The 14,249-nt window shown below is 45.0% G+C and overlaps 1 protein-coding gene across 1 annotated transcript in view; it reads right to left on the bottom strand.

Moving 5' to 3' along the window:
- LOC118395562 (lipopolysaccharide-responsive and beige-like anchor protein) overlaps positions 1-14,249 on the bottom strand; it is a 405,339-nt gene that overhangs the window by 344,428 nt on the left and 46,662 nt on the right. Inside the window, 3 exon segments of the mRNA XM_052464349.1 lie at positions 1,156-1,256; positions 8,013-8,157; positions 8,439-8,525. Coding sequence (XP_052320309.1) covers positions 1,156-1,256; positions 8,013-8,157; positions 8,439-8,525 — 333 coding nt within the window.

Genomic DNA, 14,249 nt, shown 5'->3' with positions numbered 1-14,249 from the left:
AAAAACTCAACTTGTCGTGTTTGGAGGACAAAGAATCCTGAGTTGCATTCAAAGAACACCATACCTACTGTGAAGCATGGGGGTGGAAACATCATGCTTTGGGGCTGTTTATCTGCAAAGGGACCAGGACGACTGATCCGTGTAAAGGAAAGAATGAGTGGGGCCATGAATCGTGAGATTTTGAGTTTAAACCTCCTTCCATCAGCATGGGCATTGAAGATGTAACGTGGCTGGGTCTTTCAGCATGACAATGATCCCAAACACACCGCCCGGGCAACGAAGGAGTGGCTTCGTAAGAAGCATTTTAAGGTCCTGGAGTGGCCTAGCCAATCTCCAGATCTCAACCCCATAGAAAATCTTTGGAGGGAGTTGAAAGTCCGTGTTGCCCAGCAACAGCCCCAAAACATCACTGCTCTAGAGGAGATCTGCATGGAGGAATGGGCCAAAATACCAGCAACAGTGTGTGAAAACCTTGTGAAGAGAGAAAACATTTTGACCTCTGTCATTGCCAACAAAGGGTATATAACAAAGTATTGATATAAACTTTTGTTATTGACCAAATACTTATTTTCCACCATAATTTGCAAAAAAATTCATTAATAATCCTACAATGTGATTTTCTGGATTTTTTTTTCTCAATTTGTCTGTCATAGTTGAAGTGTACCTATGATGAAAATTACAGGCCTCTCTCATATTTTTAAGTGGGAGAACTTGCACAATTGGTGGCTAACTAAATACTTTTGTCCCACTGTAGATACTATTTTTAACTAATGATAGTACTATCCTATTTATGTTCAACTGTTAAATGTGTGTGATTTAATTCTTAACACTGATCAAAGATCAGTTTACCCTCTCCTTAAATCATAACATTACCCAGTAGAAGGTAGAATGATAAAACTGCCTTCATATATCAGAGCTAAGCCGCAACTTCCTCAAGTTATTACACATTAATAATGCAGTAATGTTTTTTGGATTAGCCCAAAAGACAGCGATGGTGTGTCGGCACTACACAGTGTGATGTATGGTACCAGAGCAGAGAGGCTAAAAGGATGTGTACAGGCCACCAGTTGAAGTGATGCTAGCACATTCCCCATGCTCTCTACAAGACAAATATGACAGGGCGGTACGGAATGAAGGTTCGACTAGTTGAATTACCCATTGGCCGTTCTCTCCTTGCAGTTTGCTGAAGAACAACTTCAGCTCCTTGACTGTGATGCTGTAGCTGGCCAGCACCCCTAGCATGTCCACCATCAGGTCTGGAAGAGGGAAGGGACACACACAGGTTAAACATGACATATGTGAAGAGGGGAAACTGACCACAGCCTAACAATGGACTTGAACAGAGTCCAAGTGAAAAATAAAACACATACAGAGGGATGTTCCAGAACCTCTATAACCAAAGTAACATCGTTGTGTGACCTCTTGTTACTTGGCTAATACATTTTTTTATGGATTGATTACAAGTAGAACAAAAACACTTCATACTAAAGAGGACATCGAAAAATACTTAAATCAGATATTCAGCACTTAAAATACTATGCAAACCAAATCACCTTTTATTTGTTGAGTACACATATTTTCACATTATGGCAAATGTGGAGAAATGCTATGCCATTCCCCGTCAATGTATTTTTATTTATTTTTTATTTATTGTAAATATTTTTTTATTTCACCAGGTCGGCTAGTTGAGAACAAGTTCTCATTTACAACTGCGACCTGGCCAAGACAAAGCAAAGCAGTGCGACACAAACAACAACACAGAGTTACACTTGAAATAAACAAGCATACAGTCAATAACACAATAGAAAATAAAAAAAGAAAGTCTATATACATTGTGTGCAAATGGCGCGAGGAGGTAAGGCAATAAATAGGCCATAGTAGCGAAGTAATTACAATTTAGCAAATTAACACTGGAGTGATAGATGTGCAAGTAGAAATACTGGTGTGCAAAAGAGCAGAAAAATACATACAAACAATATGGGGATGAGGTAGGTAGATTGGGAGGGCTATTTACATATGGGCTGTGTACAGCAGCAGCGATCGGTTAGCTGCTCAGATAACTGATGCTTAAAGTTAGTGAGGGAAATATAAAAGTCTCCAGCTTCAGTGAAGCAGAGAACTGGAAGGAAAGGTGGCCAAAGAAGGTGTTGGCTTTGGGGATGACCAGTGAGATACAGTGAGGAGAACAAGTATTTGATACACTGCCGATTTTGCAGGTTTTCCTACTTACAAAGCATGTAGAGGTCTGTAATTTTTATCATAGGTACAATTAAACTGTGAGAGACGGAATCTAAAACAAAACCCAGAAAATCACATTGTATCGATTTTAAGTAATTAATTTGCATTTTATTGCATGGCATAGGTATTTGATACATCAGGAAAGCAGAACTTAATATTTGGTACAGAAACCTTTGTTTGCAATTACAGAGATCATATGTTTCCTGTAGTTCTTGACCAGGTTTGCACACACTGCAGCAGGGATTTTGGCCCACTCCTCCATACAGACCTTCACCAGATTCTTCAGGTTTCGGGGCGGTCGCTGAGCAATACGGACTTTCAGCTCCCTCCTATGATTTTCTATTGGGTTCAGGTCTGGAGACTGGCTAGGCCACTCCAGGACCTTGAGATGCTTCTTACGGAGCCACTCCTTAGTTGCCCTGGCTGTGTGTTTGGGATCATTGTCATGCTGGAAGACCCAACCATGACCAATCTTCAATGCTCTTACTGAGGGAAGGAGGTTGTTGGCCAAGATCACGCGATACATGACCCCATCCATCCTCCCCTCAATACGGTGCAGTCGTCCTGTCCCCTTTGCAGAAAAGCATCCCCAAAGAATGATGCTTCCACCTCCATGCTTCACGGTTGGGATGGTGTTCCTGGGGTTGTACTCATCCTTCTTCCTCCAAACACGGCGAGTGGAGTTTAGACCAAAAAGCTCTATTTTCGTCTCATCAGACCACATGACCTTCTCCCATTCCTCCTCTGGATCATCCAGATGGTCATTAGCAAACTTCAGACGGGCCTGGACATGGGCTGGCTTGAGCAGGGGGACCTCGCGTGCGCTGCAGGATTTTAATCCATGACGGCGTAGTGTGTTACTAATGGTTTTCTTTGAGATTGCGGTCCCAGCTCTCTTCAGGTCATTGACCAGGTCCTGCCGTGTAGTTCTGGGCTGATCCCTCACCTTCCTCATGATCATTGATGCCCCACGAGGTGAGATCTTGCAAGGAGCCCCAGACCGAGGGTGATTGACCGTCATCTTTAACTTCTTCCAATTTCTAATAATTGAGCCAACAGTTGTTGCCTTCTCACCAAGCTGCTTGCCTATTGTCCTGTAGCCCATCCCAGCCTTGTGCAGGTCTACAATTGTATCCCTAATGTCCTTACACAGCTCTCTGGTCTTGGCCATTGTGGAGAGGTTGGAGTCTGTTTGATTGAGTGTGTGGACAGGTGTCTTTTATACAGGTAACGAGTGGGGAAAAACAAACAGGTCTGTGAGAGCCGGAATTCTTACTGGTTGGTAGGTGATCATATACTTACGTCATGCAATAAAAAGCAAATGAATTACTTAAAAATCATACAATGTGATTTTCTGGATTTTTGTTTTAGATTCCATCTCTCACAGTTGAAGTGTACCTGATAAAAATTACAGACCTCTACATATTTTGTAAGTAGGAAAACCTGCAAAATCGGCAGTGTATCAAATACTTGTTCTCCCCACTGTATACCTGCTGGAGCGAGTGCTACGGGTGGGTGTTGTAATCGAGACCAGTGAGCTAAGGCGGAGCTTTACCTAGCAAAGACTTAGAGGACCTGGAGACAGTGGGTCTGGCGACTAATATGTAGCGAGGGCCAACCGATGAGAGCATACAGGTCGCAGTGGTGGGTGGTATATGGGGCTTTGGTGACAAAAAAGTTGAAAAGCATGCATTTAGTTTTACTAAAGTTTAAGAGCAGTTGGAGGCCACGGAAGGAGTGTTGTATGGCATTGAAGCTCGTTTGGAGGTTTGTTAACACAGTGTCCAAAGAAGGGCCAGAAGTATACAGAGTGGTGTTGTCTGCGTAGAGGTGGATCAGGGAATCACCCGCAGCAAGAGCGACATCATTGATATATACAGAGAAAAGAGTCAGACCGAGAATTGAACCCTGTGGCACCCCCATAGAGACTGCCAGAGGTCTGGAAAACAGATCTCCGATTTGACACACTGAACTCTATCTGAGAAGAAGTTGGTGAACCAGGCGAGGCAATCATTTGAGAAACTAAGGCTGTTGAGTCTGCCTTTAAGAATACAGTGATTGACAGTCGAAAAAGCCTTGGCCAGGTCGATGAAGACGGCTGCTCAGTACTGTCTTTTATCGATGGCAGTTATATCGTTTAGGAGCTTGATCGTGGCTGAGGTGCACCCATGAGCAGCTCGGAAACCAGCTTGCACAGCGGAGAAGGTACGGTGGGATTTGAAAAGGTCAGTGATCTGTTTATTAACTTGGCTTTCGAAGACGTTAGAAAGGCAGGGCAGGATGGATATAGCTCTATAACAGTTTGGGTCTAGAGTGTCACCCCCTTTGAAGAGGGGGATGACCGCGGCAGCTCTCCAATCTTTAGGGATCTCGGACAATACGAAAGAGGTTGAACAAACTGGTAATAGGGGTTGCAACAATGGAGGTGAATAATTTTAGAAAGAGAGGGTCCAGATTGTCTAGCCCAGCTGATTTGTACGGGTCCAGGTTTCACAGCTCTTTCAGAACATCTGCTATCTGGATTTGGGTGAAGGATAAGCTGGGGAGGCTTGGGCAAGTAGCTGCGGGGCAGGGGGCTGTTGGCCGGAGTTGGGGTAGCCAGGAGGAAAGCATGGCCAGCCGTGGAGAAATGCTATTTGAAATTCTCGATTATCGTTGATTTATCGGTGGTGGCAGTGTTACCTAGCCTCAGTGCAGTGGGCAGCTGGGAGGTGCTGCTCTTATTCTCCATGCACTTTACAGTGTCCAAAAACGTTTTGTAGTTAAAGCTACAGGATGCAAATTTCTGTTTGAAAAAGCTAGCCTTTGCTTTCCTGACTGACTGCGTGTATTGGTTCCCGACTTCCCTGAACAGTTGCATATCGCAGGGACTATTCGATGCTACTGCAGTCCGCCACAGGATGTTTTTGTGCTGGTCGAAGGCAGTCAGGTCTGGAGTGAATCAAGGGCTATATCTGTTTTTGAAAGGTGGTGAGGAAATTACTTTTAAAGAACGACCAGGCATCCTCGAATGACGGGATGAGGTCAAAATCCTTCCAGGGTACTCAGGCCAGGTCGATTATAAAGCCCTGCTCACAGAAGTGTTTTAGTGAGCGTTTGACAGTGATGACGGGTGGTCGTTTGACCGCGGACCCATAGCAGATGCAGGCAATGAGGCAGTGATCGCTGAGATCCTGATTGAAAACAGCAGAGGTGTATTTGGAGGGTAAGTTGGTCAGGATAATGTCTACGAGGGTGCCCATGTTTACGGATTTAGGGTTGTACTTGGTGGGTTCCTTGATGATTTGTGTGAGATTGAGGACATCTAGCTTAGAATGTAGGACTGCCGGGGTGTTAAGCATATCCCAGTTCAGGTCACTTAACAGAACGAGCTCTGAAGATAGATGGGGGGGCAATCAATTCACATATGGTGTCCAGGGCACAGCTGGGAACTGAAGGGGTTCTATAACAGACGGCAACAGTGAGACTTATTTCTGGAGAGATTCATTTTTAAAATTAGAAGCTTGAACTGTTTGGATATAGACCTGGAATGTATGACAGAACTTTGCAAGCTATCTCTGCAGTAGATTGCAACTCCTCCCCCTTTGGCAGTTATATCTTGACGGAAAATGTTGTAGTTGGGGATGGAAATCTTAGAATTTTTGGTGGCCATCCTAAGCCAGGATTCAGACACGGCAAGGACATCAGGGTTGGCAGAGTGTGCTAAAGCAGTGAATAAAACTAACTTCGGGAGGAAGCTTCTGATGTTAACATCCATGAAACCAAGGCTTTTTTGGTTCCAGAAGTCAACAAATGAGAGTGCCTGGGTTGACCTCCACTTCACCCGAGGAACAGAGGAGGAGTAGGATGAGGGTACGGCTAAAGGCTATCAAAACTGTTCGTCTAGTGCGTTGGGGAGCAGATTTCTGGGCATGGTAGAACAGATTCAGGGCATAATGTGCAGACAGGGGTATGGTGGGGTGCGGGTACAGTGGAGGTAAACCCAGGCACTGAGTAAGAGAGGTTGCATCTCTGGATGCACTAGTTATGCCGGTTGAGGTCCCCGCATGTGTGGGAGGTGGGACAAAGGAGGTATCTGAGGCATGTTGAGTGGGACTAGGGGCTCCACAGTAAACTAAAACAATGATAACTATCCTAAACAACAATATACAAGGCATATTGACATTTGAGAGGGGGGTTGGCTATAGGGAGGCTATAGAACATCTCTCTCTGTTCACTGGGATGAAAATGGTCCTCCTGGCATTAGCCAGTAATGTGTATTGATTGGCTTATCAATGCACACTCCGTCTGATTTAACAGCCTAATGCCCATTTCACACTACTGAGCCAAGCAGAGTCAAAACATATTGCAATGCCCTGGTTACACCATAATTGCCAGAGACGTGCTGAAAGGACGACGTGAAAAGAAGATATCAGGGCAAGTGCAGTCGATTCAGGTTGGCACATTAGTGTAAAAATAGTTTATTTGTCGGTCTGGCCTGAACTACATGTTCATGTTGCCCTGGTTTATCTGTCTGGCCTGGACTGCATTGTTCATGTTCCCTGGGTTTGTCTGTCTGTCTGGCTGGCCTGGACTGCATTGTTCATGTTCCCTGGGTTTGTCTGTCTGTCTGGCTGGCCTGGACTGCATGTTCATGTTCCCTGGGTTTGTCTGTCTGTCTGGCCTGGACTGCAAGTTAATGTTCCCTGGGTTTGTCTGTCTGTCTGGCCTGGACTACATGTTAATGTTCCCTGGGTTTGTCTGTCTGTCTGTCTGGCCTGGACTACATGTTAATGTTCCCTGGGTTTGTCTGTCTGTCTGTCTGGCCTGGACTGCATGTTAATGTTCCCTGGGTTTGTCTGTCTGTCTGGCCTGGACTGCATGTTAATGTTCCCTGGGTTTGTCTATCTGTCTGGCCTGGACTGCATGTTAATGTTCCCTGGGTTTGTCTGTCTGTCTGGCCTGGACTGCATGTTAATGTTCCCTGGGTTTGTCTATCTGTCTGGCCTGGACTGCATGTTAATGTTCCCTGGGTTTGTCTGTCTGTCTGGCCTGGACTGCATGTTAATGTTCCCTGGGTTTGTCTATCTGTCTGGCCTGGACTGCATGTTAATGTTCCCTGGGCTAATGGTTTCATTATGCTAAGGCTGATTATCCTGCTCTACCAGGCCAGTGGTCAATCATTGAGCTTTTGAAGAGTTATTTTGGCCTCATTAGTAACTGGGTGAGAGTCTGGTGAGTGATTGAGGCTGGTGACTGTGTCTACTGACTGGTGTGGGAGTCAATTCTCTGACTGGGCAGTGGGTTAGCGCGAGGCTGAGTGGTGTTGTCAGGTCTGCACACACACTCCAAATCTAATGATGATGATGCGTGTGTGTCTGTCTGTCTGTCCATGGGTATCCGCACCTCCTCAGTGCTTGAGTTGCTGCAGGACAAAGTAGTCTCTTTTCAGACACACACAGAATTGTGCCGTCAGCTGGCTAAGCTTGATGAGGGAAGGTGAGGAGCATTAGACAGCGCTATCTCACTTCCTCATTCTAAGGGCGATACCTGTACAGTAGGGAATCATTCGGACTGAGGCAGTGGTCATTACTTTGGATTTAAAAAGGTATAAAAACACAGGACTTGGAGAACCACTGGACAATGATTATGACTGAGACAATCATCCACACTGCAGGGGAACTAGACAGCCCTGTAGGTAGGTGTCAGCATGCTAAATACTGTACTGAGGACTGGGGTGACCTCATTACTTTGGAGTGAAATGACTTTGGCCTCAGGTGTTACTGTGGCAGTACCTGCGATCATGCTGTCAGTGTGGGCCACGCGGTCCAGGACCAGGTTGATGAGGGCCGTGTCGGTGCAGGCCTGCAGGTTCCTCAAGCTCTTCTTCAGGATAGCCGTGAAGATACTCCACACCTCCGCCTGGCAAGTGGGCTCACACTGGGAACCAGACATAATAATAATAATAATAATGGATCCGATTTAGAAAGAGATTTGCCAGATGCTCAAAGCGCTTTACAAACCTCCACCGCTAACATGTACCCATAGAAATAGGCCTACAATTACTAGAATGGGGATCCCCATTCAAGTCAATGAGACTACGATGGGTGGGCTGGCAGAAAATCTGTGTATGTATTTCTCTGTGTGTACAGCCACAACTCATCCACCATAGATTATATTATACATATTGTTCCATTTCATTTTGTGTGTGTAGCACCCACCTTGTCCAGCAGCTCCACCATGCACACAATGCTGTCCTTCTCCTGGATAATGAAGTTCATCTCCAGGTCAAACTGGCCCCCCACCAACTAGAGAGAGAGAGGAGAGAAGAGAGAGAAGAAAGAGAAGAAAGAGAGAGGAGAGATGAGGGTGAGAGAAAGAGAATGAGAGGGAGTGAATGAGAGAGCGAGAGAAAGTGAGAAAGAATGAGAAAGAGGGAGAAAGAAAGAAAGAAAAAGAAAGACAGGGAGAGAGAGAGAGAGAGAGAGAGAGAGAGAGAGAGGATTCATCAACCTACGCAATTCAAAAGCACAGAGTCAAAAATCTCCAATGCAATTGGATTAGCATATGCCACTGAGCTTTTCCCTCACACCTATTTATGTCCTTTTTTTAGGACATAAAACCCCTGGCACAGGTTCCTGGGCCACATCAACTGCATAACCAAATCCCTGGACCAAGCCGGACGGTATATTTCTAAACAGCTGCTCCTCTGTGGATCAGGCCTGCTGGACAACTAGATTAGAGGAATGGGTTGAGCTTTATTCCGCCTAGCTTCTATCATACTGCTGTTACCTATCCAATCCAGTTGTCTCAGATGTGTACAAGGATGTGAACAATGGAGCAGGCTGGGATTCAATACAGAAAGATGCTCCACTCCTCTCTGCCCTATTTCACCTTAATGCGGTCATATTCTGTGTAGACAAGTGAACAAGGGCACAGCGGAGGGTAGTCATTCCTCCCTGAAATTAAACACATCGCGGAGGATAAAACTCTGCCTGGTCCTGAGCAGAGCGAGAGGAATTGAGCGGTGGGAAAGACCGCTCCGGCACTCCACATCCTTCCCAACCGCTCCATTAAAAACCTCTCCCTGATCACAGGAGGATAAAACCCTGCCTGGTCCTGAGCAGAGTGAGAGGAATTGAGCGGTGGGAAAGACCGCTCCGGCACTCCACATCCTTCCCAACCGCTCCACAATAATTCCACCCTGAAACCTAACTATTAATGATTATAGTTTGTGTAGCATGTATAAGGAATAATTATAGTATTAAACGTAAGTCCAACGAGGTTCAGAAGAGACCTGTGTGTGTGTGTATGTGCCTAAGAAAATACAGAGAACAATTAAACTGTGTTTGACCAGACCTGGCTAGAACTCTGAGAAACGTATGATAGGACAGGGAGAACTTGTCAAGGTTTCTCTAATCTCGGGGGAATGGAACTGTCGGCTGGGTAGTGATACACAGTGGTGAGAACTATGGAGAAGGATACAACTCACCTACTGTTCGTGTGTATGGATGTGTGTAGGATATCTACTGTTCGTGTGTATGGATGTGTGTAGGATATTTACTGTTTGTGTGTATGTATGTGTGTAGGATATCTACTGTTTGTGTGGAAGTATGTGCGGGAGAAAGGTATAAAATGGATGTCTTTGTATAATGGTCTTTATTCAGAGTGCTCTCGTGAATAAACATTTTGACTATTGTAAGCTGGGAACTCTGTGTTTCATTTAAACCAGAACCTTACAAACTCTGGGTTGCAGACTGAGTAGATTAATTGAAGTTTATGAACATTGATAACGAAATTCTCATAACAGTAAGAAAGACTGTAAATAGCACTCATTATTTCAAAAAGGCTACATGTCGTTATTAAACAGCATATAAACGTCATAAATAGGTCAGGAGCCAGACAGGTAGTTTAAGAAAATAAAATTACTTATTTAGGCTACATTATTTCAAGGCTATAGCCTGCAAAGAAATACATTTCAGGGAACATGGACATGCAGTCCAGACCATACATTAAGCTCTCATTATTTAAACAACATGTTGTATTCAATCATTATAGTCTATACATTTCACATTTTTGCTGTGACTTACTGAAAATGAAATACAAATTAAAAGAAACATGCCTTACTAGGCTCAGTATACAATGCCTTTAATTCATTTTTAGAAACACGAGTTTGGCTAGAGTCTGTGGCTTCAGGCTCATGCGTTGGTGCCTGGAGAGCAGGCCAGCAACAGAGAACACGCTCTCCACGCTTGCAGAGCCACTGGGGATGCTAAACACCCTCTGGGCCACTCTCGTCAGGCTGGCAGGATGCATAATTGTTGTTGTTGCTGCGGTTGTTGTTGTTTTCTGTAGGTAGGCCTTAACGATTTTAGGTAAAATAACCCTAGCAAAAGGGAAAGCTCCTTGAAAGAGGTAATATGCCTGGCCTATTGGGCCAAAATCAATAAAGGCCTATTGTAATGATAAGAAAAGTGATTTTTAGTTCATAAATACTTTGCTACATGACACACTTAGCTAGCCCCCCACCTCTTTCCTTCCTGTTAGTGTAGTAAGTAGCACATAGTAATAAGTATTTTATTTCATTTTCCATCTTTGTCACCTTGATTTTTCACCTGTGTGTTTTATCAGATTCTTTATGAAAATATTTAGTGAGCTCCATGACAGTAGCTAAATCAAGGAGCTATAGCAGCACACAAGTAGACTACAGATGCATGCTGGGCCGGGCATACCCTGAGCTCGTGAAGTGAGCTCAACTGGAGCGGGCGAGAAGGCTGACGCTCCAGCTTTTGGGAAACTCACTCTGCGCCCCGTCAAATGGGGTACGATCCGCTCCTCCGCTCCTCACTCACATACCCTGGTCCTGAGTGGTATACAGGCTGTAGTCGTATTCTCTAGCCTCGGTCTGACCTCCATACTTCTCAAACACAATGCACCAGAAACACAACAGCAGAAGGGCTGGTTGGGTGAGAAGGTCATGGCAACAACTGGCGCTGGCAGACGTGACATCTTAGTCAGGATCACCCTACAGCTATGATAACAGAGACATCATACAGAACTGTCATCTAGGATGTGATAAAACTCAGACTCTAGCTAATACTAAATTCATTTTTTCCCAGTTCCAATTCTATTAGTAGCAGTTGTAGTATATTGCTTTCAAAAGGTTTAGGCCTATATAACGCGTCATTTTTGTTGTAAATGCAAGATTTGTAATGAGTACATTCAAAGAAAATAAATGTAGATATTTTATAGATAGGTGAGTTGTTTTGTCAGTTATGTGTTTCATGTTTGAAACCTGGCTTTTACTTTACCTTTCATGCATATTATTCATTTAATCTCGGTGCTGCCAGTGTGTTGTGTTGCTCAGCTGGTGTTTGTGCACACACACTATGTGTAAACATGTTTTGCCTCCAAAAACATGAATCGTATTATTTCCACGCCAGCAGGATGTCAATGAATTTATTATGCTACCTTTAGCAGCGTTATGGAAAAGGTTATGTGTGTGTGTGTGTGTGTGTGTGTGTGTGTGTGTGTGTGTGTGTGTGTGTGTGTGAGAGAGAGAGAGAGACCTATAGCTAAGGAAGGAATAACGTTCTTTGTGTCTGGAAATATATTGTACAAGCTATAAATGTCATGATTTGTCATTTATTTAATAGTGGCGATGACATTTTTATGATTGAACCCTGCCTAATAGAAAGTGATAAGAAGGAAAATAACAACGCACATGTCAACAAATATTGTACGCTGGGGCGTAAGGTGTTGAATCGACAAGAAGGGCCTGTCACTGGACGGAAAGCTAAGAGGGATAGCCACCATTTGCCACGAGACAGGCGGTGAGAAGACAATTTGATTGGGATGAAATTATATCCTCAAGCTGTGTTTGATGGGAACCTGTCCCATTAAAATGAGTCAAGCAGGATTAACAGAAGGGGGGATCAGGGTAGCCCCCTGTCACCATGGACAACCAAGCCAGGAGATAAAAGCAATGATAACAGACCGACAAACACACGCTCATGTCATACGTCCATGGATCCCACACTAACAAACCAAATATATATATTCGTGACGCCTCTAGCACTGACCGCTGCCCCACTCGGGAGCCCAATGGCCAGAGAGGGGTGGAGGAGGGAAGGGATTCCAGGCTGTATCACAACTGGCCGTGATTGAGAGTCCCATAGGGCGGCACACAATTGGCCCAGAGTCATCCGGGGTAGGCCGTCATTGGCCCAGAGTCATCCGGGGTAGGCCGTCATTGGCCCAGAGTCATCCGGGGTAGGCCGTCATTGGCCCAGAGTCATCCGGGGTAGGCCGTCATTGGCCCAGAGTCATCCGGGGTAGGCCGTCATTGGCCCAGAGTCATCCGGGGTAGGCCGTCATTGGCCCAGAGTCATCCGGGGTAGGCCGTCATTGGCCCAGAGTCATCCGGGGTAGGCCGTCATTGGCCCAGAGTCATCCGGGGTAGGCCGTCATTGGCCCAGAGTCATCCGGGGTAGGCCGTCATTGGCCCAGAGTCATCCGGGGTAGGCCGTCATTGGCCCAGAGTCATCCGGGGTAGGCCGTCATTGGCCCAGAGTCATCCGGGGTAGGCCGTCATTGGCCCAGAGTCATCCGGGGTAGGCCGTCATTGGCCCAGAGTCATCCGGGGTAGGCCGTCATTGGCCCAGAGTCATCCGGGGTAGGCCGTCTTTGGCCCAGAGTCATCCGGGGTAGGCCGTCATTGCAAGTTAAATAAAGGTTAAATAAAAGGTTAAATGAAATATAATACATTCAATAAAAGCAGTGATTCTTTCCCTCTTCCCTTCATTCCTCCCGTTGCAGTAGCTGATAAATCATACAGTAATTTGCATTTTGGGACCCCCCCCCCCAACCCACCCAGTCGGGATTGTGTTAATGGATGTTTTCTACAGCACTCGCCACAGTAACAGGTGATTTACGAGCCTGACACTCTGGGCGAGTCAGACATCCATCAGAGTCAGGTGACAGGGGAGAGAGGATGGGAGAGGGGAGTCACATGAGGGCGAGGCCACAGTGGTGGCAGCACTGGCCTAGAGGGAGGTCAGTGTGTGGGTACCAAAGAGCTGTTTTCACTCAGCCTGTGTGTGCGTGCGTGCGTGTTTTCAAAAACAGGTCTCACAGCCAGAGATAGTAAAATATGTGTTTTAAACAGATAAGCTATTCATAAACCACATAATAGAAACTGCCTTCTATGGGCGAGTACTACGATCACTGACCACAATTCCACTTCCTTACACTGAACACCACAGAAAAAGTAATTTTTGGCACAAATTCAGTTTAATTAAGCAACAAGCCCCGGGGGGGTGTGGTGTATGGCTAAAATACCACGGCTAAGGGCTGTTCTTACACACAACGCAATGTGGAGTGTATGAATACAGCCCTTAGCCGTGGTATATTGGTCACATATCACAAACCTCCATGGTGCCTTATTGCTATTATAAACTGGTTACCTAGAGCAGTAAAAATACATGTTTTATCATACCCGTGGTATATGGTCTGATATACCACAGCTGTCAGCCAAATCAGCATTCAGGGCTTGAACCACCCAGTCTATAATTAATAGTATAACCCACTCGCCTAACTTTGAAGTTACGCAAATGATACCGTGCCCATTTTAGAACAAAAGTTCCCTGCATTTATAAGTATTTCCTAACTACCATTAATATCTCACTGGCCTTCGTATTTGCCCTTCCAGATAAAGCCTTCCACTGCGATGGGAGAGAACTATCAGTAAAGAAAAAAATCTCAGCTATTTTTTTTTTGGTAATACTGAGCAGGGTTTTAATAGGCTTAATTTATCATGTTTAATCGTCTTCTGGTGCCCGGAGTTTAATTGAGAAATGCCTACCTCATATCTCACTGCTGATATTTGAGATTAGAGTTTAGAATTATGGCAGTTTAGAATTCAAATGTGTTATAAATTAATCTATGGGATGTAGCTTTGGTTTAGATCAAGTTAGAAGTACTTTGACAGTATTGGCAAGAAACGCATGAAAATCAGAGCAAGCAGCCCACAG

This window comes from Oncorhynchus keta, chromosome 16, assembly GCF_023373465.1.
Source record: "Oncorhynchus keta strain PuntledgeMale-10-30-2019 chromosome 16, Oket_V2, whole genome shotgun sequence".
Taxonomy (NCBI): Eukaryota; Metazoa; Chordata; class Actinopteri; order Salmoniformes; family Salmonidae; genus Oncorhynchus; species Oncorhynchus keta.
The sequence above is the reverse complement of the archived record's forward strand: the minus strand, read 5'-3'. Positions and strand labels throughout refer to the sequence as shown.